The sequence below is a fragment of the Neolamprologus brichardi genome, chromosome 12 (assembly GCF_056152115.1).
Source record: "Neolamprologus brichardi isolate AB-2024 chromosome 12, ASM5615211v1, whole genome shotgun sequence".
NCBI classification, from domain to species: Eukaryota; Metazoa; Chordata; class Actinopteri; order Cichliformes; family Cichlidae; genus Neolamprologus; species Neolamprologus brichardi.
The window spans coordinates 35,917,257-35,943,170 of NC_142115.1; the positions used below are offsets into that span (position 1 = coordinate 35,917,257).

The 25,914-nt window shown below is 40.2% G+C and overlaps 1 protein-coding gene across 1 annotated transcript in view; it reads left to right on the forward strand.

The window, feature by feature from the left end:
- The window catches only part of LOC102797264 (protein unc-13 homolog B-like), a 211,869-nt gene that overhangs the window by 28,307 nt on the left and 157,648 nt on the right, over positions 1 to 25,914 (forward strand). The window contains exons 3-9 of the mRNA XM_087849490.1: positions 2,926 to 3,025; positions 16,148 to 16,265; positions 18,941 to 19,064; positions 23,165 to 23,223; positions 23,646 to 23,703; positions 24,856 to 24,891; positions 25,308 to 25,500. Of these exons, the coding sequence (XP_087705616.1) occupies positions 2,926 to 3,025; positions 16,148 to 16,265; positions 18,941 to 19,064; positions 23,165 to 23,223; positions 23,646 to 23,703; positions 24,856 to 24,891; positions 25,308 to 25,500 (688 nt within the window). The remainder of the gene's footprint in view (positions 1 to 2,925; positions 3,026 to 16,147; positions 16,266 to 18,940; positions 19,065 to 23,164; positions 23,224 to 23,645; positions 23,704 to 24,855; positions 24,892 to 25,307; positions 25,501 to 25,914) is intronic.

Below are 25,914 nucleotides of genomic sequence, written 5' to 3' on the forward strand. Positions count from 1 at the left end.
TTTTAAAAATGAACCACATTAACCTTTGTTACAGGGAAAATTGCTTTCTATTTCTACATTACACTACTGACCACTTAATTTCTATAAGCAGGTTTTAAACAGCTGGCCAATGATGTCTTTTCACAAAGAATATGTAGTTTTCAGGTATTCACAGCCCTTATGGCATCTAAAGGTCACCTAGCAGGAAAGGTCACTTTCCTGTACTGCATGGCTGTTTGACCGGCCCATTTTTCATATAAAGACATTTTTGAAACGCCTTTTCAAACTCACACACACCCCTAAAAATAACCGAAGCATGGCGCCGACTGATGTGATCTAGAATTTGGGATTTAGGTATATTTTAGAAACTTGGGCATAGATTCAAATGAAACCTGGATATTGGAACCGAGCAATGGCTGTAATGTATTCATTCATGCAGATTAATGAGCTCATCCCTTACCTCATCTTCACCCCAGAAACACTAATGCTGCTCTTCAAAAGAGAGTAATTGTAAGATGGAGAACGCAGAAGTATACAAGGACACACACACACACACACACACACTATAACACTGAGTGGATTCTCTTGTGTGTAGAGTGGCTACTTGAGGCAGGTAATCAAGCAGGGATTAGGTGGCTGGATGCTCAGACCTCCTCCGTTATTGCCGAATATGCAGACACACATTGGTTTTGTGTGTGTGGTTTTTTTAAACATCAAATCACATTTTTATGTATTTATTTATACCATTTATGCAGTAAATTGATTAAATAATTTCAGTTTAGTAAAAGAGCAGATTAGTAGGTTAAAATGACAAAGAAGATCATCTAAGAAATGCAAAATTCAAAATAAGTGCTTTTAAATTTTCCACCAGAGTATCACGTGCAGTTATTTTCTTACACCGCTGTTCTCAGGATTGTGTCATTTGTCACTGCCTTCCAAACCATTAAAAGGCTATAAAGTTTTGTTTTTGAAGTACATTTAGGCCCATAAAATCAAGAATTTGAAAATAATAAGGAAGATATTTGGTGTGGGTTAAACTCTCTTAAAGTCAGGATGGCCTTTAGTGACAACTGAATTAACTCCCAGTCAATCGCCCACTTCATTGATGCTTTCCTTGACTCTCCCCTCTCTGATGCTAACTGTAATGGGGTTTTATCAGCGGATGAGCTTGCTAACCTCTTTTATACTACATGCGCTGTCATTCTTAACTCTGTGGCACCTCTGAGGATTAAATGTGCCAAATCCTCACAACCCTGGCTAAATGATACTACTCGCGCCCTTAGGCGTGAATGTCGTCGTGCTGAAAGAAAATGGAGGAAAGACAAACTCCACGTCTCTCTGGACATCCTCCATAATTGTCTATCTAAGTATCAAAAGTCTGTTAAAGCTGCCAAATCTGCCTTTTTGTCTAGCATTATTATGACTAATAGCCACAACTCCCGAGCCCTTTTTAATACTTTTAACTCTGTGATAAACCCTTGCACTACCACTTATAGGGATGCTTCCCCTGCTCTTTGTGATAAATTCTTAAAGTATTTTTCTGGAAAGATCTCAGCTTTAAGGGCTTTTCATCCATCTCATTCATCATCAGTTTTAGACCCAGTTCCAGCCTCTGAATGCTCGACTGTCTTTCAACAGTTTGAGCCAGTGTCTTATTCTGCTTTAAAAGATATAATTGATCATCTCAAAATCTCTGGTTCCCCGCATTATATTCTTCCTTCTCGTTTCTTTAAGGAAACTTTACATGTTATTGGTCCTTGTATCTTACTTCTGCTGAATGCATCATTGTCATCAGGTTGTGTACCGTCTGTCTTTAAGCATGCTGTTGTGCAACCTATTATGAAAAAGAAAAATCTTGACCCTAATGGTCTCACTAACTACAGGCCGATCTCCAAACTCCCTTTTATTTCCAAAATATTGGAAAAGGTAGTTCTAAAACAACTTCAGGCCTTTTTAGATGCAAATGATATTAATGAAAAGTTTCAGTCTGGTTTTAAACCTCGGCACAGCACAGAGACAGCCTTACTTAGAGTTTTTAATGACCTTCTTTTAACTGTTGACTGTGGCTATTCCGTGGTCTTAGTTTTACTTGACGTATCTGCTGCTTTTGACACGGTTAACCACAACATTCTTCTATCAAGATTGGAACATGTTGTTGGTCTCAAAGGTGCGGTTTTAACTTGGTTTAAATCCTACCTCAGAGAGGTCGTTCTCTGTTGCTATGGGGCAAAACTCCTCGGCTTCTGCCCCTATTTACTGTGGTGTGCCTCAAGGGTCCGTGCTCGGTCCTGCTCTTTTCTCTTTGTACATGTTGCCGTTGGGATTAATTTTTAGAAAATACAACATCTCCTTTCACTGTTATGTCATAGTCTTTGGTTTGGTTTCTAATGCTCATTATTGAACAACAAAGATTTTAGACACTAGGAATCATCATAAAAACCTCTGAGGTCTGAGGAATAAATGGTGACGTTGTTTTCTAAAGACCTGATTGGTTATATCAAGCATAAGCTGCTCCAGGTTATACGATGAGGTAGGTCTTTATCTTATAGTGGGTAGCAGATAATGGCTTTACCTTTTCTGTAATAGTAAATTCTACACAGAATTCTCCATCTAACTGGACGTGTGTTCTTTAGTCTTTGTTTCAAATCCAGGTTATTCTTTTTTTTCCCTGCTGTCTGCCAGATACACCGATACCTCTGTCTGTTTTCTGCCTCTCCTATCTCGCCTTCATCTTTCTACTGAACTCTTTATGAGACTGCAGTGCTCTAAAAATAATGCCTGTTAATCATACGGCTCTGAAGTAAGGAGGCTGTGTGCTGGTTCACTGCAGCTCGCGATGGTAGAAAAGAGCAAAAAGTAGTTGAACCTTCAATAAAAGGCTTGAGATAAAATGAAAAATGTTGTGTGTCAAATAATCAAAGTCTCACATTTTATTTGCTGTTCCAGACAAATTCAACGCCTACGTGACTTTAAAGGTGCAGAATGTGAAAAGCACAACTATCACAGTCCGAGGGGACCGGCCATGTTGGGAACAAGACTTCATGTTGTGAGTACCTCAAACCCTGTTACTGCTTTGCTCTAAATTTCACTTCTCAGTGTATAGTTTTTATGTTTTATCACTTTTATATGTTAATGTAAAAAATGCATTTAAATTGTTACATTTAATTCAGTTTCCCTGCTTCTTGCAGCATTTTTTAGCAGTAGAAAGCTTAACAATAGCTTAAATATAAAATGACAGTTCATACATCTTTATGTAGAAACTTCATACATCTTTCATCCACTGAAAGATTACGTGTTCTTTTATGGTTTAAATATTGCAACGCGGTGCTGTGCTCTGGCGTACAGATTTGCAGTATTCAAATTGAATAATGTGGGGCTGAAGTAATGTATTCCACCCAGCAGAAACTCACTGACGACACTCGTTGAACAGATGTCTTTGCTAGACTTGAGAACAAAATAAAGATTTGGTCAATAAGTGAAAGCTGGCTGTTCATTTGTCTATAAAAGTCTGATTTAGCTTTGAAAGTAGAAGACCGTCTCCTCCTCCTGCACGTCTCTGTAAATTGCCACCAGATTCAAACCCAGAACTTTGTTTCTGTCTGACAACATACAGAAAAGCTGCATTTCCGAAATGGGCTGAGCCTGATGTTGATACTTTCAGTATCAACCAAACTAATCCAGACTTTAAAGTTGAAAGAGTTCAAAGAAAACTTCATCTTGCACTTTTTAACCAAATGTAGGCAGGACCGTCCAACCACACGTTAGATTCCTGGTATTGGAGGCATATTTAGTTTTGGTTTCATTTATAAGACCTATGCTGTAACGCATTGCACCGAGGATCAGTCACGTTATTCTGACTCTAGCTTTGGCTTACATTTTCCTCGTTTACTTTTTTGGCTCAGTGTTGTCACTTTTATTGGCAGCAGTACGACACTAAGCTCCTGGGATGTATTAAAGCAAATGCAGGGAGAAATTGGAGCTTCAGGAGTATGTGTCAGCCCTTGGATGAATGCAGGCCAGGTATCCAATGCAAGCTGACTTGTTAGCTGGCTTTAATAGGGCTTGCTGAAATTGAAAGAGCACCAGCCGCCTGTGGGACTCCAGTCGGGCACAGGCTACTAAATGGGAATTTGTGGTTGGAGCAGGTAGGATGGATAGAAAGCGAAATGACATGCCCAGCTCAGATAAGTGGACGAGTTGGTGATAAATCTAATGAATTGTCCAGCCAGGTCTGAGTATATGTGAACAGTAGAGGGGGTGAAGCTGCAGCTGAAATAGCTCGAATCCTACTTTACGTTTTTTTATTGTGATTCCTGAAGTGTTCTTGGTACTCTTTGATTGGTGTGGATGCAAAACCCATTTTTAAACTGTTAAGCAGCTGCCATTTCAGTTGTATATGTCTTGAGATCTGTGTCGGCACATTACTTTTTAATTCCTACAGTAAATATTAAATGTGCATGTGCTTTTACTGTAGAAAGTAATTTGTTACTTTGTGTGCCACTTTCTTTTTTTGTGTATCATGTAACTAGTTATTAATTTTAAACCCTACGTGTGCTGACATACATGCAGGGTTCACAAAATAAGGACTTTCTTGGCATTTTTATTCTATTTGCCAGTAACTGCTGTACACTGATACACTGATTGCACTGACTGGGAGAACAGTTAAAATAAATGCATATGGGTCAGGCTAGGATCACCAAGGATGTCTTGTACCTCAGTTCTTTGCACAGATATGCTAAGAAGCTCTGTGAGAGTATTTACAGGCTAAACTAACGAACAAACTAATCACCAATCGTCACAAATGGTAAATGGCCTGTATTTGTACAGCGCTTTACTTAGTCCCTAAGGACAGTCATCCACCCATTCACACACACATTCACACACTGGTGGTTTTGCATCCACATTGTGGAGAATAACATAACAGATCTCCGTGTGCATGTAGTGAATGTAATGATCTTACACAAAACAGCGAACCCCAAAATCCCGAGTGTCAGGTCAGCACTTAGCTTGAGAAAGCGTGAGTGAATGAGGGGTAAATTTTAAAGTGATAGATAAACATGTTTATAAATGATTCACTAGTACAACAGTGTGAAATTGTATTTTTCTTTACATAACAGTTTGGTATTTGAATGCAGCTTGTAAAGCGTGCACCAGTATCGCACATTAATCTCCCTCCTCTCCCCGTCTGTCTTTGTCAGACGCACACACAGTTGTCAGCCGTGCATTGTGTGCTGTACAAGGGATACTGATCTTTCCTGCAGACTGATCCCTCTAGACTTGATTAGAGAATGGACATTATTATATAACACCGTCTCCTCGCCTCACTCTTTACCTGTTACTCTGTGCTCTTTCACATCCATTTAGACCGTTATCCTCACTTCTCCCACCTTTCTCTCTTGGGAGAATTAGTTTTCCAGAGTGAGTATGAAGATTTTTTTTTTTTTAGTTAAGTAAAATATTAAGTTTTATGACCTTACCCAAAAAGTTGACTCTGTTCATCTGGATGTAAGAGGTCACCTGGATGAGTGACAGACGTTTCTCCCACTGAAAACGCTGCGATCAGATGAACAGAATCATCCTTCTGGGATTTCCTTACCTGGATGATTGAGCGTGCATCGAGATATTATGACCTCAATTGTTGAAAAAAGCACCACACAGCCCCCCATGCTGTAGCTAAATGGCTAATTAACTCCTGAGTCTCATTAGCAGCAGTTATGCTCAGCGGGGCGCAGAAGCAGTGCGCTGGCTTTGAGCCACATTCGAGGTATCGAGAAGGAATTTCAAGGTTTCAGTGAGACGGTCATATCTGTCGTAGGACCTCCTGAAATGTGTTTTTATGTGTTTTATTAATGGATGAAATCACAACATACCAAGGAACTAACACAAATGATAATATTTTTTAAATAATAAGCATTCACTACATGGGCTTGGCTTCAAGTCATGGTGGGCCTCTGCACTCAGGTTTAAACTGGTGACTCTAGATATTGTTCGAGGTGTTGCTGTGATACAGATCTGCAGCTGTTCTCGACCCACAGTATATAACACAGTAAATGCAATAGTCCAAAAGTTTTTCTCTAAAAACACACGTTCTCCTCACAGCTAGCATGCATCTTCTTCTTTTTGTACTGAAATGACATTTTCCAGTGTGATGCATTGTAAATATCAACTGTATGACCAGCAGGACTCACTCTAAATGTGGTTGCGTTGCTCAGGAACAGTGAAGAAGTCACCTCCTCACAGCTGGATAGTGACCCTGCCAGATGTGCAGTCTGACTCTTAGGCCTCACTGGGAGCACCGGGCACATCTGTGGCTTTAGATTCTTATATTGTTTCTTCTCAAGGTTCTTTAAACGGATGATTACAGACAGAAGTTACCGTGCGTTCAGATACAAACAGGGATGGCAGATGTCTAAGCTTACACAATGTTTGTGTGCTCATGTTTACTGTGTGTGTGTTAGTGAAGATAGGAATTAGCATGCCTATGTCACACTGGGCATCTGTGTTGATCTGGAGTAGATTTCATAGTGGTGGGATAACCAGCTTCACTGTGGCGTGCTGGTATCTTGTCAGTCAGAGATGAGTTTGGACTGATACTAGCTTGCACTCAACCGTCATGCCAAACCTTTCACTCCTGCCCAAAATTAAAAATAAAGCTGGGAACAGTAACCGCTTTGCCAGCTGCACTTAGGCCATCCTTTCACACTCGATCTCTCACCTGCTGATTGCATTCGCTTTCTCTCTCTGACACTCTGCAACCTTCTGAAATCCTGATTTCTGAAAGCCACAAGATATCTGTTCTACAAGATATCTGGGGATCCGCTTACTTTGAAAGTAAACAGTCAGTATTTTTCCACGTTTCAATTGTTGGAAGTATTTTGTGTGTCAATCAATAGTCTTTACGTTGCATCCAGGTTACACTGTAGATATGGATGTAGCCACCTTGATGTCATCTATTCTTGTAACATAGTTTCAAGGCCTCCAGTTGAGCATTTTGGTCACTAGCGTTAATTTAACCCTTTGTGATGAGCAGCAGATAGATGTGGCTGAGAAACCAAAGGACACTCCAACACTCACCCTGCTTTATTGTCTCCTTTACTCTTAATGGATCCATAATTTCCAAAAATGAACATCATCATGTGCTAAATATGAAATATGATCCAGACGATAAATACGGGGCTGTTTTCTCAAAGACTTTCATTAAATTTGACTCATTCTTGGAGCCAAACAAGTTGCCCCCTGCTGGCCATCAGAAAGAATGCAGGTTTGAGGCACTTGGCTTCACTTTTAAAGCCCAACTTTATATTTATATTTGTGCACAGGATAATACCATTATACATAATGGTGAGCGAGGACTAATGGTGAGGTTTAGCTGAATCTTAGTGGTAGTAGTAATGGCCTGAATGAGTGTATTTTCTAAAGAGCCTATACCTCTGGAAAGACCGGAGCTTTCTCAGTTAAACCTCGAGTAACGTCACAGATGGAGATACTGTAAAAACATCTGGCAAGGACCTTTATCAGGATAGAATAGAATAGAATAGAATAGAATAGCCCTTTATTGTCATTGTACATGTCCTATGAAATTGTGGAATTCATCAACAAAATTATCCTGTAAGAATCTGTTTCATTATTGTCACAGAGTAACTCAAAAACGCTCTTGCATGCACACATTCACACAGACAGACTGCAGCCTGCGACATACTTGAAGATGAAAAAAATCAAAAAGTGAAGTTAGGAAAAAGTTAAACAACAACAGCAACAACACAAATTGACTCAAAAATACAAACACAAATATTAAACTACTGTATTATAGCAGTCTTTGAGTGAAAGCAGTAATAGCATCAGGAAGGAAATACAAATGTATAGACAAACATGTTGCTTTAAAGGTCACTGCCAGCTGGATTTGCTCAGCAGAGGTTGTTTCAAAGCTGAGGTGTCCTCGTGGCCACGGCACGGTCACCTCTGGAGACATGCTTTAACTTTGGAGTAACCACAAGGATCCCACCTAAAGGTCTGACGCTGAAAACCGTCTCATACCAGTTCTCCTGTGTCGTCTGTGCCTTATATGCTTGAGCTATCAGTAGAAAGCTAAGATCAGTTAATTACTTAGTGTACCTAATCCTGACTTCTCTCCGTGGGTCAGTCTGTCCAGCAGTGTGTTGGTGAGCAGCATGTCACCGAGTACCAGTGCAACTACTTTGAGATTCAGCTTAGTTGCAAAAGGCCACTATTGCATTCTTTGACATTAAATAGATTAAATCTTCACATTTATTCTCTGTAGATACTGAATGTTTATATTAACTTCTGACATTTGTCCTAAAAAGAAAACAGACTCAAAAATTATGGATTTAGAAATTGTTATGCTTATTTGTAACCTTTGTGTTTGGCTTGCTTGTGTGTGGTTTTGCTCTGTTTTGGAGTGAATCTTTCAGGACAGTCAGCAGGATGAGGTCTGACTGCAGGATATTCCTCTGGGGAGAAAACTGGCCGTCACAGACGACGGCCTCGACAGTACAGTTTGAAAGTATTAAAACATCTCTGTCCACAGACGCGACCTAAGCCTTTCAGAGATTTAGGGCAAACCCATGATGAGCACCAGTCACACAAACGGGCGTCCTTCTACACAGGAATACAGGTTCCCATAAAAAGCTGCTGTTGAAAACTCAAGAGGAACCAATTTTACACATCACTGCTGCAGCAATTTTCGAAATTTTAGAGATTCTAATTTAAGCCATTTATTTCCTGCAGGAAGATTTTTCTTTCTTTTTTAGCTCTGCTGTAGATACGGTGATGGCAAAATGATCAGGATGTTGCTCCATCAGGACCAGGCTGAGCTGTAATGAAGTTTGGCTTAGAAAATACACATTTTCTTGGAGATGAGAGGAAAAATGAGCCGGGTGTGCGTGTGAGATCACAATAAAGCAGCAGTTTAAAGGTGACACTGCCTCTCAATCTCAACACACACAAGCAATCTATGATATGTAAAAAGTATACATACTTACCAAATGACTCGTAGTCATCAGGCTATGTACGAACAGATGCTCAGCTGGGTATTTGAGAGGTCACATTTGCATTATTTATGACATTTTTTTCTTGTTGTTTGTAAATTGAGTTTGTTTTCTAGCATCTTATTGCAAAGTCTAATATTTATTTTTCCTTCGGCTATCGCTAACTGTCTTGTGCGATCTTAGCCTCCTTCGTTCTTTGTGTCGTGTCTGATCTGTTAAATATGTGTGATGGCTGCTTGGTGGGCTGGTATATGAGACGATAAGCAGTTGAATGTTGATGCCTCTAAACAGACTCATGAGACTCAGCCTGTTGGCCTCTGCTCGTGCATGTGAGGATTTAAACCCTCCAGCTCGGTTTGCTCTTGTCTTTCTTTTCTTTTATCGCAGGTAAGTGGGAGTGGCTTAGCTTCGTTGTCTCCATTTCCTTTTTCAGTATGTCTCCGCTTGCTTTGGCTCTTTGCTGAATCTGGCTGTTTTATTTAATCTGACTTGCCCACTCGCTTAAATCTAGATCTCATTATTGGCACAGTTCAGAGGTCTGCTGTGAAGGCGGATTCAGTAAAAGTTTACTTTTAACGTTACACATTTACACATTTTTCTCTTCAATCTGAAACCCCCTTAGTGTAAGACAACGCGCACATAAAATAGATTTGTTTCGATTCCTTGGGTCAGACTGTGTGGCCTTTCCTTCAAGTTCTCTGTCAATTAAGTGTTTAACTATCAAAAAAAGGGGCAACCTTTCTGTCTTTTCACATCAACCCTTATTAGTCTTTGGCCACCGATTTTATCAAGTTATAATATCAGGACTGATCAACATCTTTCTGATCGTAACCTTTTCCTTGCCTCTTTTGCACTCATCTAACATTTGTCTCAGTGGTGTTGTTTATTAGAAAGAGTATTTTCCGCCCACGTCTGGCTTTAAAGAAAGCAGTAGTTGGATATTTGAGCATTTTTGTTAGAGTGCATTTAAAAAATGATTTGATTTGTGCAGGTGATGTCAAATAAAGGGAAAATGTTTTGTAAATTTGAGCAGGAGCACTGATTCTTAGCTGGAGGAGCAGCTTGTGTAAAGCTTTTCTCACAGGAACAAATAAAAAGCTGCTTCACCGCTGACTTTATCCGTTATTCTCCGGTGCTCCGGTCTCTCCCTCACAGGACGTAATTTCCATCAAGCATTATGCTCAGTAAAAATATATACTTACACATCCTCTCTGGCCTTCCTGTTTTTTCTGTCTCTTCTGTCAGAAACTGCACTCAAAGACATCCCTGCACATGTACGCACTCCCATCTGAGTGTTAAAAATACACCGTTTCATTCCCTTTTACCACAAACCATTCCCTCAATAATGGATGGGCTTTGATGGAGGGCATATGCCAGAAACAGATGTAAATCTAAGGCACATGTACACACACACAAACACACATCTGAGCTATGAGTCATATAGTTTGGAGACAGGCTCCACAGAAGGGCAACGTCAGACTTATTTCTAAAATTTGGATTTTATGGTATCAAATGAATAATCCCTCAGATTAAAATGAGCAGATCATGAGGTACTTTTGTTTTTTTTCCCTTTCTTTAAGCCCGTTGATCCAGAGCTGACTCTCTCGTTATGCAATGCATTACTTGCCATTAGTCGAGTTCACCTTGGTCTTTTTGGACCTTCGAAAATTACACAATCTGCCAAGAACAGATCACTTCAATAGCGATAAACCCAGAAAAAGTCCAAATGGTGTTTTTGCACTTTGGCTACAAACAAGGGAGACTGGGAAAGTCAAAAGAGCAGCTGTGGAAGCAGCTCCCAGTTTGGATTTGGGAAACAGACACCCTCTCTACTTTCAAGATTAGACTTTCCTTTTTGCTAAAGCATATAAGATGTGTCCCAAAACCTAGGCCGCATCCTTCGGAGAACCGTGCCGTAAATTCTCGACCGTCTCACACTTCTGTTCAATCAGTTTTCTGTTTGACGTTTATTCAGCTGTGTGAAAACCCAGCTGAAACTTAATAGTGGCCGCCATTGTGGGAAACTGGAACTGGCTGGGCAGTGCTATGAATTCTGGGATATAGATGGCCACAAAGGATACACCCGACCCATCCTTCAAATCTGGGGAAAAGAAGGATGCATTTGTCTGCCGGATTTGGAGGAGTCTATGAATTGGGACAGCCTTCGTCGCATCGCTGTGATGTAATCGGTCTACAAATGCCGCCTCAGGAGGATGAAGCCTACGTTTTGGGACACAGCTATAGTTAGGGCTGGATCATGTGACCCTGGATCCTTCCTTAGTTACGCTGCAATAGGTCTAGTCTCCTGGGGGGAATCCCATGATGCACTGTTTCTTCTTCACTCACCTTTTTCCACTCACTGTGTTTATACACGTCACATCTGTGGCCATCTTCAACAGCATGTCTTTGGTTCTGCCAGAGGTTTCTTCCTGTTAAAAGGGAGTTTTTCCTTCCAGCTGTCACCAAGTACTTGCTCCATTTGTTGGGGCTTTCTCTTTATTATTGTAGGGTCTTCACCTTACTGCTGTTGTAATTTGCTGCTATGTAAACACTAGGGGTGCAACAATACTCGTATCGATACTGAACCGTTCGGTAGGCATATGTATCGAACAATACAAAATTTTTAAATTATTTTATCAACTTTCGTTCTGACGATGCTGTCTGTGTTGAGCGCTCAGTGGATCTGCGCTCGACAGTGCAGCCTAGGCGGAGTAGTCGAACGCAGATTCACTGAGTGCAGGGCAAGCTAGCGAGACAGAAGCTAAGCTCTCCTTGCAACATGGCAAATTGAACCTCCCCCACCCTCATTCAGATCTGGCGTTTGGAACTATCTTGGTTTTCATGTGACATATGACCCTGAAGGTAAGCCCATCATGGACTAAAGTAAAACAGTATGTCGGATGTGCCACGCAATGCTCAATTACATTGGTGGGAACTAGTGCGTTAGCACAGTTAGCTTGTTAACGTGTTGACACCCTCCAGCCCCACGCACGGGGCAATTCGCGGTAGCTCGTTAACGGAGATTTGTCGTGTTGTGGCGTTAACGTCATTTCAACGAGATTAACGCTGACAGCACTAGTGGGAACACAACGAATATGAGTGCACATTTACTCCGACATCATCCTAGTGCAAAGACAAGTTGAAGCAGACAAAAACAACAAGTACGCATGCTACAAACTTTACCCGAGTCATTTAGACAGCAGTTAGCACATGATTCTCCTTATGGGGACCTGATATGTTTAATATGCTGCTGAGAATATAGCCCAGAAGAAGCGTATAGTATAGCTTTTATTTTGGAAAGAACCATTTCTCTGTAATAAACTCTCTTTTCCAAAGATGAGTGATTTCTCAATCAGATAGATTTATTATTTTATTACTTTGTTGTTTCAGCAACATTAAATTTAAAAACTGTACTTTTGAGTTAAAATATATATTTATAATTTTAATAAATGACAAATTAAAAAGGCATGAACATTTTTTTTATTGAAAAAATATCAAACCGTGACACCAAAGTATCGAACCAAACCGTGAATTATGTGTATCGTTGCACCCCTAGTAAATACATTTGAATTGAATTGATTTAAAGGACCAAACAAGGTATTAATCATTTTATTTGGTTTTCTGCATATAATGAACTCATTAAAACATTAATTTTGGATCACATACATTACAAGTGCAAATAAGAAAAAAAAAAAACATTTTAATGTCATCAGTGTTTTCTTATTCATGACAAATGGTCAACAAACATTATGTTTATATGTTTACATTTACGAGCATGCATGATGTGAAAGATTTAATATGTGCAGAATGTTTTTGTGTGTCAGTTATATTGTGGAGCTGAATTGATTCCTGCTGTTTAAAATTCACAGATAAAAGTCAGAATTTTCCATCCACTGGTCTCTGGCCATTTTGCTTTCCTCAATGAGAGCGTCATTAACGGCGCTGTTTTACATAGTTGGAATAGCAAACCGCCAAACACATCAGTGTTTAATATTAACCATGCTAACATTTAGGAACATCACCATTTTGGTTTGACTTGCTTTCATCAGGCAGCAAGGAGCTACGTGCAAGCACACACACGTACACAAGTGCAAACTTTTCACATAGCATCTCCCACACACCCTCTTCTCTCCATCATCCCAGCTGTGAAGTGTCATCTTGGATGACTGACAGCTAAACTGAGGCGAGATGAATATGAATGGGACTGTGAATATGAATATGCAGATGAGGAGCGGAGACGGTTTGGCTGCCGTCGTCTTTTTTAAAAGATCTGTCAGAAAACGACGGCTGTCACCCTTCAGCCTCGCTTCTTTGAGATAATACTGGCCCACTTACAGACCTGCTGGGAGGAGAGCGGTACTGCAGTGTGCTGAGGTTAGTGGCACACACAGAGTATATAATGATAAGCCTTGAACCAAACAACTGTTGTGTCATAATCACTAATTATTTAAGTTGTTATTAGACAAATAACAAGTAAGCACTAAGTGAGGGTAGCATTAAGTCAGGTAGGCCACAGAATTGAGCTCAGAGACAAGCTTAGCAGGTCAGCTGATCTCAGTGTCGGCCTGCATCAGCTGATGGATTAACCAGTCAGTTTCTGTGCACCCAATTTGTGAAAGTCATATAATATGAAAGGGAAGGCAGGTATGCTCTGAACACAGATGTGCCGCAGATGAATTGCTACAGATGGAAATGACCGTTGGCATGGGCAGCAGAGTGGTGTGGTGGGTAGCAGAGTACGGGCTCAAATCCACCATCTGGATTTTTTTGGAGTTTCCATGTTCACCCCGTGATTGTGTGGATTCTCTCCGGCCTCTTCCCCGTAATCCAAAGAGATGCATGTAGTGGCGTTAGGTTAACTGCTGATTCTAATGTAGCCCTTGGTGTGAATGGTTGTTTCTCTGCATTAGCCCTGCAGCAGTCTGGTCCAGGGTGCACTCTGCCTCTCATCCTATGACGGCTCCGGCGTCCATGCAACCCTAAATTGGATAAATGAATGGATGGACATTAGGGCTGCCACGATTAGTCGACTAGTCACGATTACGTCGACGACTGATTTAATAGTCGACGCATCGTTTGAAGCTTTGTAAGATCCCAAAAGACGCAGGAATAAGTAGTAGGATTTAAGAGTGTAATAACGGACTGAAACAGAAGATGGCAGCACTGCATGTACAAGGATGCCAGCTGCCGTTAAACCCCGAAGAAGAAGAAGAAGCTCTGTCCCAGAATTCATAGCGCAGCCCAGCTCAGTTTCTAACAATGGCGGCAGCTAGTTAGTTTTAATATTACTCTTATTATTCTTTCTGGGTCACAAAATAAATGTTTAACATGTTTTCAGGCGAGAATGTAGCTGTGTAAACCTCAAATATCTGCTCAGTTTATCAAGACACCACATATTTTCAAAAGCGCTCCGACGTTTTCGGAGATGTCTGTTACCCACTAGCTCGATAGCTAGCCGGGGGCTAGGCTCACTAGAGCCGTGAGAACACCGGACTCCCGGCAAATCGTTTTCAAACCCACCGCCATCTTTCGCTACTCAGGTTAAACACGATATATAAGTCACTTAGATAACTTAAAAATGTTATTGTTTGGCTTTTTTTTTGTATTTTATTTGTTCCTGAGTAAATCGGTTTGGCTGAGATTAAAGTTATAGTTTTTACACAGCTGAATAAACGTCAAGCAGACAGCTGATTATCAGAAGTGTGAGATGCTCGAGAATATACTCCGGTGTCCTGTTATATTTTAGATAGCAAGGAGTTTATTAAACTTCACCGAAACAATCTGCAAATTTCATAAAAATTTAATAAACTATCATCTTGTCTTTATTTTTAGTTAGCACAGACCTTAAACACTTAAAGCTGTAAGCTAATGATAGTTATATAAGAGCAGATGCTGCTGGTGCAATAAGCTGTACGTTTTACGTCCAATGGATGATGATCTGATTAGTCGACTAATCGCAAAAATAATCGGTGACTAGTCGACTATCAAAATAATCGTTTGTGGCAGCCCTAATTGACATGACAGTCTTCTTTTGACTACAGTATAATAGATGTTTGATGTAACTGAACTTGGGATTGTCTTTAATCCCTTGATGAAGCGTATTGGGATGTTTGTTGCAGCTGCTCTCTTCAGCCACTCAGCATGTCCTCCTCTACTATGGCCATGAATATACGATGAGGGCTTCCTCTTTTCCTCCTGCCTGGCAGCTCCAGATTCAACCCCCTTTGTCTCACAGATCCACTGTTCATCCTCTGCACATGTCCACACCATTTCAGCCTTGCCTCCTAACTTTGCACTCCCTCTGATGCACTCATCTCTTATTCATCCTGGTGGACAGGATCCTGTTTGCCATTTATTTCTACTGTATGCTATTTATATTTTATTCCAGCACAGTTGTTGTGGAGCACCTACAATTTATTTGTACATTCAAAATGACAATAAAGGGCTATTCTATTCAATTCTATTCTAAAACCTGGGCATCTTTCCCCTCCACCCCTGCCTCCTTTTTCTCACTGCTCCCATCTTCAAACCATAAATTGTAACAGGTCTCACTACCATCTTCTAAATCTTCATTATCACTTTTATTGATGTCCATTTGTCACAAATCGTGACGATTGTTGTAGCTAATTGTGTGAAATTGTGGATTTTTTGTGATATTTGATAAATCAAGTTGTAAACTCTGGGTTCTTCAGCATAAGGCCCTATATTCATCCCTGCCTCGTTTTGATTTCCACGGCTCTCACATTTGTAATAAAGTCATACGAGACATCACCAAAGACTGCGTGGAGTTTATACGACAGCTCGACAAATTCAGAGCGAGACAACACCTCCTACTTTGTTTATACACGGCAGTGATTGACAGTCACATCAGTGTGCAACAACGGTACAAAGAGAAAAGTGAAGGATGTGATTTCCCACCAAAGCTATATATTAATAATGTTCTATTATGAACCTGAGTGTGTTTGCAAATGTTCTCAAGCCTGCAGAACAGTTGTGTGTCTTTGTTTTGAAGCTGTGACCAGAAGTTACTCACAGCAGTTTGCCACTGTATACCTGAACAACTACACAGACGTGTTCTAGTTAATAATCTCTATGGTTAATACACTGGTACAGAGCTTTTAACTTTGGCTGTAATATAGGTGATGTGTTTGTCTTTTTCCCAGTGAGATCAGTCACCTGGAGTCCGGGCTGGTGGTGGAGCTGTGGAACAAAGGTTTGATCTGGGACACGATGATCGGCACGGCGCTGATACCCCTCAGCTCCATTCGACAGTCTGACGAGGTAACACGCCCTTTAATCTCTTTGTCCTCACATGCATGTGGACACGAACGGCTTAAAACAGCGTCACCTCGTTATGTCACTAGACGCAGAGTTCTGCACATGAACTATGAGCACATATTCATGGTTTCAGTTTAATTTCAATATGCAAAGTTTAAGGTATAATTCAAATAGAATTACTCATTTTTCAAAGTTAATCAATACTTAATGGTTTGTTCTAAAATAAACCTTCCCCGTCAAGGAGCTGTAATAGCGCTGTTCTGTCAGTTACTTCCAGCATCTCAGCATTGAGTAAAAGGCGTCCTTTGGAGTGAGCGCCCTGACCCCCTGTCTGCACAAATATTGGCCGTTGAGAGATAACAGCTCCATTTTAAACTAGGGCTGCCACGATTAGTCAACAATCAAAATCGTCGATGACTAATTTAATAGTCGACGTGTCGTTTGAAGCTTTGTAAGATCCCAAAAGACGCAGGAATAAGTAGCAGGATTTAAGAGTGTAATAACGGACTGAAACAGAAGATGGCAGCACTGCATGTACAAGGATGCCAGCTGCCGTTAAACCCCGAAGAAGAAGAAGTAGCTCTGTCCCAGAATTCATAGCGCAGCCCAGCTCAGTTTACAACAATGGCGGCAGCTAGTTAGTTTTAATATTACTCTTATTATTCTTTCTTGGTCACAAAATAAACGTTTAACGTGTTTTCAGGCGAGAATGTAGCTGTGTAAACCTCAAATATCTGCTCAGTTTATCAAGACACCACATATTTTCAAAAGCGCTCCGATGTTTTCGGAGACGTCTGTTACCCACTAGCTCGATAGCTAGCCGGGGGCTAGGCTAACTAGAGCCGCTGAGAGCACCGGACTCCCGGCAAATCGTTTTCAAACCCACCGCCGTCTTTCGCTACTCAGGTTAAACACATATAAGTCACTTAGATAACTTAAAAAAAATTATTGTTTGGCTTTTTTTTGTATTTTATTTGTTCCTGAGTAAATCGATTTGGCTGAGATTAAAGTTATAGTTTTTACACAGCTGAATAAACATCAAGAAGACAGCTGATTATCAGAAGTGTGAGATGCTCGAGAATATACTCCGGTGTCCTGTTATATTTTAGATAGCAAGGAGTTTATTAAACTTCACCGAAACAATCTGCAAATTTCATTAAAATTTAATAAACTATCATCTTGTCTTTATTTTTAGTTAGCACATACCTTAAACACTTAAAGCTGTAAGCTAATGATAGTTATATAAGAGCAGATGCTGCTGGTGCAATAAGCTGTATGGTTTACGTCCAATGGATGATGATCTGATTCGACTAATCGCAAAAATAATCGGTGACTAGTCCACTATCAAAATAATCGTTTGTGGCAGCCCTATTTTAAACACATGCAAAATCTGCATTGGAAGGTTTGCGTCGGGGGATTTAAGTGTCGGGCTTTCCAACCAGGAGACCCTGGTTTGCGTCCCATTGAGACCTTTTTTGTTTTTGTTTACTCTCTTTCACTCCCACTCACTTGTTAGGTTTCGGCATTAAACATAAATGAGCCGTGCTCATGGTTTGTGCATTAATTTGTGCCCCTTAGTTTACACAAAAGAAAACATCTTCTTGATTTGATAGCCTCACACTTTGTCCCTCAAGCTTTTTAATGGGCTGTGTGAACAGCAAGACTGACTATAACAACCAGGACCTGTTTCAACATACAAATGGGAACTTGATTGTTATTTTTACACACTGGACAGACCTTCTCTTTTTAGTACTTCTTATACCTGATAAAGCAGACTTGATGCTCTCCCTTCTGTGAATGCATTGGTTCGTTTGCGGTTAATGTAGAGATCAGGTTTAATTCAAATAAATACTGCAAAGCATGAATCAGTTTAAGCATAATTTGAAATATTTGATCAGTCAACTACCAACTGGAAGTGTAGCTTCCAGTCAGCTGTGGTCCAAACAGTGAATCTGCCACAGCGGGACACGCCTCAAGCATAATTGAACCCAACAAGATGCAACTGATCACACATCATAACAAAGTTACTGATAAAGTTTTAATTATTAATTTTGGGGTTCGGGTTATTATTTGTATCTGATTATATTTGAACTGGACAGATGGTTACACTGGTTTTTACCATTACAGTTAAATTAGATCTGGCGTATCTGCAGCTCAGGCTACTTATGCTAGCAACAGCCCTTAAAGTAAACACACACACACACACCATCTGCCAAGCAGTGCTTACTTATTAAATCTCCATCTTTCCCTTGTAGCTTAGTCTTAAAAAGCCCTCTCACAGGTGAAGCACTGGCCAAGTCATTTTGTCGGACTGTGGGCAGGCCGGGCTCGCCTGTAGACCTCATTGCTTTTTCTGCAGTTTTAAAGCGAGGCAGCAGCTCCTGTGTAGTCATTAATAATGTTTGGCGTCTAAGTATGAAGCACAGCATACACTCACCTTCTTTTTCCTTTTTTTTTCAACATCTGAACTGTCAGTGTTGTTCCTCATCTTTTCCTCTTTGCTCAGGTTCAGTGGATGATATTCCTAATAATCCCTCCTGCAGCCTCCATTATTCTGCTGATGCTGTTTCCCACAAAGCAGATGTTTGGCATTCTTGCTTTTCTAATCTTCTTTGTTTTCGTCTTCCTGGCTCTCTCCTGACTACCTTTCTTTTTGCATCTGCTTTTCTGTCTTCTAGGAGGGACCAGGAGAGTGGATGTCTTTGGACTCTGAGGTGTTAATGAGGGAGGATGAGATCTGCGGCACCAGCAACCCAACTCCGCACCAAGTGCTGATGGACACTCGCTTTGAGTTGCCCTTTGGTCTGTATATTTGTGCAAACACATTTTCTTAAAAAAGGAAAACTTATCTTTTTGTGTCCAAAGATATGTGATTCTGAATCGGCCATATTTGTGGATGTGACATTGTGTCGTTGTCTGTTCTAAGTTAAATCAGTGGTTAAGAAAATGTATGCTGGGTGAGAGCAATAACAATTAAAATTTTGAAGATAATAACTATTTAAAGCATTTTAACTTCAAAATAAAACCCGAACAAAACAACTATCCACAACTTAGCAACATGTGAGATCTTTTCAGAGTGGTTAGACCAGGGGTGGGCAATCTCAGTCCTCGAGGGCCGGTGTCCCTGCAGGTTTTAGATCTCACCTTGGGTCAACACACCTGAATCACATGATTAGTTCGTTACCAAGCCTCTGGAGAACTTCAGGACATGTTGAGGAGCTAATTTAGCCATTTAAATCAGCTGTGTTGGTTCGAGGACACATCTAAAACCTGCAGGGACACCGGCCCTCGTGGACTGAGATTGCCCACCCCTGGGTTAGACTCTAAACATTGCACTAAATATAGCTGTTTGGAGTTTTACTTGTGCCATGTTGTATCCTCTAAGACTTCCTGTAGAATCCCTCATATATCAGAGCTTGTGGAGGAACCATTAGGCTTCATAAAGTTTTTATGAAAGATTTATTCACTGTAACATTTCGCTCCTAAATATTCCTCAGTCCTCTATTTTTATTCCTCTTCCATGGAAGAGTTGAGGTGAAGAATTGTGCATGGTAATATTTGCTTGCCTCTCATTTTTCAAGATGGTACATTTTTGTGCAGCTCAGGATAATTTGAATTTATGTATTTAAAAGGGAAAAAACACAGCAGTGGCTGGAGTGCGTGCTCTCCTGTTGTCCTTCTTGCTGTTTTTATTTCTGCAGTGCAGTCACCAAGCAAAGCTGCAATTCTGGCAGGTCAGCAGTTGATAGTGTTGTGACCATCCAGCTGGGAGATTTCATATATGGGGCACTTTTGATGTTAGCATGCCCACAGTAGTTCTGCATCTGCAAACCGCATTGTTACTAGAGGTGGAAATCACCATACATCCCACGATACAATATTATCACAATACTTAACGCACGATACCATATTATTGCAATTTTTTTAAATATTTGCGATATTGAGATTCTGTACATAAAGGTAAACTTTATCAATACTCATTTTATCTAATATCAAAGTCTCACACTCAGTCTTTCTCTCATTTCAGTTTTATTGTTGACAAACTGAACGGTTTGTATTACAGTCTAGTCCAACTTAACTGAATCAACCATCTGGTACAATTATAGCTATTCTGAACTATGCAGTTTATGAAAACTATGCAGCCCCTTCAGCAACTGAAGAATTTGAAAGTAAATTAAAACAAAATATAATTTTACATTAAATAAAAGTTTTAAACTTAATTAAAATAAAACATGTCTTAAATTAAAATAAGTAAACTGTCATGTTTATTGCTGCCATAAAAAAGTTAAACACATTTGGACAATGAAGGAATGTCAGGATTCTTGCTCAGAAAAAGGATCAACATGAAGTCAGAGCACAAAAACCTTTTTTTGTAACAAAATATCGATTTCTGCTGTCCCTGTATCGATACATTATTAGCAAACAAAATATCACCATACTACACAGTATCGATTTTTTCCCCCACCCCTAATTGTTACCCACCTCCTCCTCCCAGTGCTGCATGTAACCCAATTAACATCATATCTGTTGTCGCTGAGGCCTGCTCTGCTCTATGCTGGGGTTTTGCTGCCTCCACACTTCCACCTGTGCACACTGGACAGCAGGAAGATGAGCTCTAAACAGAGCCGTAAATACAAATGTAAATTATTGCAAATGGAAATAATTTTTTTTCACTATCAGTGTTCTGACTGAAATAGCAGCGCGACTGTGGAACAGTTTGTTTCATCTGCAAGCTATTAATCTCAAGAAGCTGTCTGAAGTGTGTCTCCTTGAGCTGCCTTTTTCCGTCCACCTTCACTGTTTGTCAACAGTGGAACTGTGGTTCATGTCTGCTCAACTTAAAAAAAGATGGAGAGTTTCTATTTTTGATAAATCCTCAAAAACAGGAGAAGATATGTGACCTGCAGTTAACAACATAGGTTCTAATCAGTGATTAGTTCTATTTTTCATCAGTTAACACAACATCATCTAGAAAACACATTGACAACATTTAAATTGTAACGCACAGCTGCTTGGTGAGACAGCTTGAGCTGAGGGGAGGCTGCGGGCTGAGATGCAGGGATGAGAGGTGAAGCAGACGTGTGAAACCTGGCAGCCAAAAAGTTCAACACTGAGCAGTTTGAGCTGCAGCACTGACTGAAACTTGACTGCTGCGGTTTGCATTGATACTTGAGCATTGACCAGACATATATGAATTACAGTGCTGGGATTTTGTGACCTTTTTCCCTACTTTCAGCTACTTTCAGCTGCTCTGTTGTCGCCACACCAGGTAGCTCTGCAGGTTTTTCACTTTGCCAAGTGAATGTGTAAACAGTAACTAATGGAGGATGAAATTCAGATCCTGTCTGACAGTGTTTCTTCGTTTTCAGAGTAATCTAGTAATCCACTTTCTTTTACATCCAACAAACATAAAATTGCCACCAGGTCCTGATTATGGCTAATTCAATATTCTTGTAACGCACACTCAGCTTGTGGGTGAAAAGTTTGAAAGTGCAGAGAAGAAAGGTGTAATTGTTGGAATTTTAACTGTATTCTGCAGGAATATCATTGTGCAAAGTCTGAATCACCGTTTAACAGCTTTCTTCTTAAGAAAAGGCATCACCCCTGACCCGCTACACCACTGAACAATGGTTAAGCCAAAGAGCCACACTGACGTATTTCTTTGAATTCTAGCTGTGGTGTTTCTGTAATGATTTTACTGTTTTGGCACAGATTGACAGATTTAGGCTACGTCCACACGTACACGGGTATTTTTGAAAACTGAGATTTTCCGTTTTCGTTTTAAAAAATAATCCCGTCCACACGTAAAGGCAGAAATGAAGGAAAACGCTGCTAGGAACATGCCAAAGCAACAGGTGGCGCTATATTCCTAACCGTGCAGAAATGTTGGCCAATCAGAAGTCTAGAAGCCTCGGTGGGAAATATTAAACAAAGCTGGGGCATAGAAGCAGAACCGAGTCGTATGTGTGGAGGGACAGTAAGTGTGTGTGTATATGTAAGCATTTAAACACTGCAGAAAGTACAATTAACAGTAACAGTATTGTAGAAATTCATTTCACCGAAACAATAACGAGGTGCACAGTGTGACGTCAAAAAATGCGCACACCTTTGACGCTGCGTTTTCTCCGTTTTTCTCGTCCACACGTAAATGCAAAAACTGAGTTTTCAAAAATATCCACCCTGGCAGGATTTTTTAAAAAATCTCAGTTTTCAGTGACCAAAAACGCCGTTTACGTGTGGACGAAAGGTGCAAACGCATAGAAAAATCTGCGTTTTCAAAAATACCCGGGTACGTGTGGACGTAGCGTTTGTGAAATGAATCTCATACATCATATATTTTAAAGCTATCACCTGTAGTTTGTTCATAGATTGAAGTCCAACTGATGATTCAATTTGAGATGAATAGAATTTAGTTTAAAGATATGTTTTTGCAGCCAATGAGTGTGATATCATCTACAAGGCAATTACCCAGTTACTAACATTTAAAATTATTTTGATAAAAATTAACTTTTAGAAACCCAGGCATGAAATATGAGTATATATGAGTATGAGGATCTAGATAATTTTCTCGATAGTATGGTCATAAATCTGCTTGTACAAGGTTTTGCTGAAACAAGGTTTTCCTGAAAGGAAACCCCATCAACCTGCAGACAGAATAGGATGGGATGGAGCAGGGAGCATGAAGGAGTGGCAAATGATGGAAGGGTGGAGCTAAAGAAATGGTCCTTCATTTCTTTCTGCACTTTGCCTCGTATTCTGTCATCTCCCGTTATGTATTTAATCCTAAATCCCCCTTTTCCATGCGGTTGTATTTCTTCCACACATTCTTTTTCACCACCTTGTAGTCGCCTGTCACTATTTTAACTCGCTCCATATTTCTTCTGTCCCATACGTTGATCCAGACATTCCCGAAGACGAGGCTCAGTACTGGACCAGCAAACTGGAGCGGATACATAATGAGGTAACTTCACTGCATATTCTGTTTTCCTGTTACTGTGTTATATATTAATCAGCTGTTAGAGATATTGAGTAATTCTTTGGCAAGCGCGCATTACAGAATGTATGAAGCTTTCATTCTTCTGTGTAAATCTTTGTGTTTGTATTATAAAGAAATATCACATGATTCTGCACAACTGTGATATTTACCTGCTTGAGTTTTCATCTACAAACTCTGTGCTTTAATATCATATTGTTTCACACTGTGTGGGCTTCTCAGTGACGTGGCACTTCGTTTTGTTTCTCTGCTTCCATCTAGTGACATAAGATGGGAAACAGCAGCAGGGGTTTATAGGAACTGCAGTGACAAGCTCATATTTCAATAAAGGCATTTCTTTGATATCTTAATGCTTTTAATTCTCCTCTATGTTTTGTTTATCTTTGCAGTATCCATCACAAGATGAGGGCCAGAGAAGAAGAATGCCATCTGTGCCTTCCCAGTGCTGTAAGTATGAAACTTTCACTCCCTGCTGAGGATGACTTTGGCTATGTTCACTCTGCAGGTCTTGATGCTCAATTCCGATTTTTTGATCAAATCCGATTTTTTTGTCTGCTCGTTCACACTACAAATAACATGCGACAGCAAACGCGCTCTAGTGTGAACGCTCAAAGCGGCCGCATGTGCAAAAGAAGACGTCACACACAACGCGCTCTGTTTAGACCCAGAGCAACAGTATTGTTTGACTGATGGCCCTTAATATATAAAGACTTGTTTTGGACTTTACGTTTCCCAATTTTTGCTTTAAGTTATTTTGTTATTTACATAATAATGTAAATAACCTAATAATGATCCTTATTGCTGTTTTAGAGGAGCGCTGCTTCAAAGGATAGTTGCAGATTTCTGTCAGAATCTGCAGATTATACAGTACAAATAAAATGTTCACGTTTCTCCAACGTTGTCTTCCCAACAGTTTCACCGGATGGCCAGGAAGCGTTCGCGATGTCTTCTCCGGCGCTGATAATTGGCGTCTGTCTTGTGTCAGTGATGTAAAAGACGGATTTAATGCGACTTGACCATCAAACAGCAGTCGCTTTCTAAAACATCGGATATGTATCGGATTCAGTACCACATATGAAAGTGACCCAGATCGGATTTGAAAATATCGGATTTGCGCCGTTCACACTGTCACACCATGATCGGATATGGGTCGCATAGGGTAAAAAAAAATCGGATTTGATGCGCTTTCACCTGCAGTGTGAACGTAGCCTTTGATTTGGACAAAGTCATCTCACTCTGTGTAAGATGAGCGGAGCAATAATTTTCAGCTACTATGAGAAATTCTGCTGGATTTTGGGTGTGAAGCCGTTTCACCGCCTGATAATAATAAGTAGTTAAAGTATAAATTTGTAGTTACTTGTACACGGATATGAACTTACTGACTGTAAATACTTTTTTCTGTTTTGTTGTTTTTGTGTGATTTAACTCAGTCATCACATTACTTCATTTTCGTCTTCACCGCGTTTCTTCACATAGTTCTCATCCATCTCTCTTTGGATGTGCTCAGTACCATGTTACACTCTCATTCGGCCATCATCAGAAAACTTACTGGCTTCATTCTGCAGTAACAAAGTTTAATTTTTGCCTCCATGCCACCAGGCAGTTGGAATTATTTTGGATGGAGTGACCAACAGAGTACGTATGGCGGTGTTTCCTCCCCTCTGTCACTTGTATTTTCTGTCTATGACTGCATGGTATGGATGGTACCTACTGAAAACAAGTACCACTGCATGTTAGCTCTTTATTCTTTATGATTGCTGTAAATGAATTTTAAAAGTCTTGAATTCTTTTGGTCAAAATATAAAATGTGAGTCCCTCATTTGTTAGCATGTTGTTCTGTTATGTGGCCCTTTGATATGTTTGTTAGCAAACATATCCCATCATTTCCCGTCATTTTGGGCTTTAACTTCCTTCACTTTGTAATACATGCCTGTTACCCCAAGAGGGAGCCATTTACTCAAATATTTTCATTGTTTGGCTGTGCAGGCAGCATTCTGCAGAGGGTGGACATGATCTTATTCTTTACTGTGTTTTTGTTGTCTTCCACCCAGCTTTTGATGACCATGACAGTGCAGTGGACGACTGGGACAGTGAAACTGGAAACAAACCTCCACCCTTCCACAACACTTCCCAAACAAATTCCTCGGTGCATCAGTATCCCATGATGCGCAGGGTTCAACATCAAACGCTGTCAAAGGAGTCTGACTCTGTGCATAGCTATGAGCTAGAAATGAGGGGGCCCAGGTAAATATATGCTCACTTAAAAATACTCATAAGCAAGCACATCACTGCAGCACTGCTAGAGGTTAATGTTTTCATGGTCACTCTTTGCCTCCAAATACAGTTTAAAGCTAGTAAATAATTCTAAATTAATTATTCAAAGTAATCCACTACTCTTCCTTGTGCCTTTGGTTTTAGTGATGTAGTTAATATTAATAATAGTTAAGAATCCTTTAATGTTTTTAAAACAGGGATGTTAACTAGCTTAAGAATAATAATAATAATAATAATGATGGATTGGATTTATATAGCGCTTTTCAAGGCACCCAAAGCGCTTTACAATGCCACTATTCATTCACTTTCACATTCACACACTGGTGGAGGCAGCTACAGTTGTAGACACAGCTGCCCTGGGGCAGACTGACAGAAGCGAGGCTG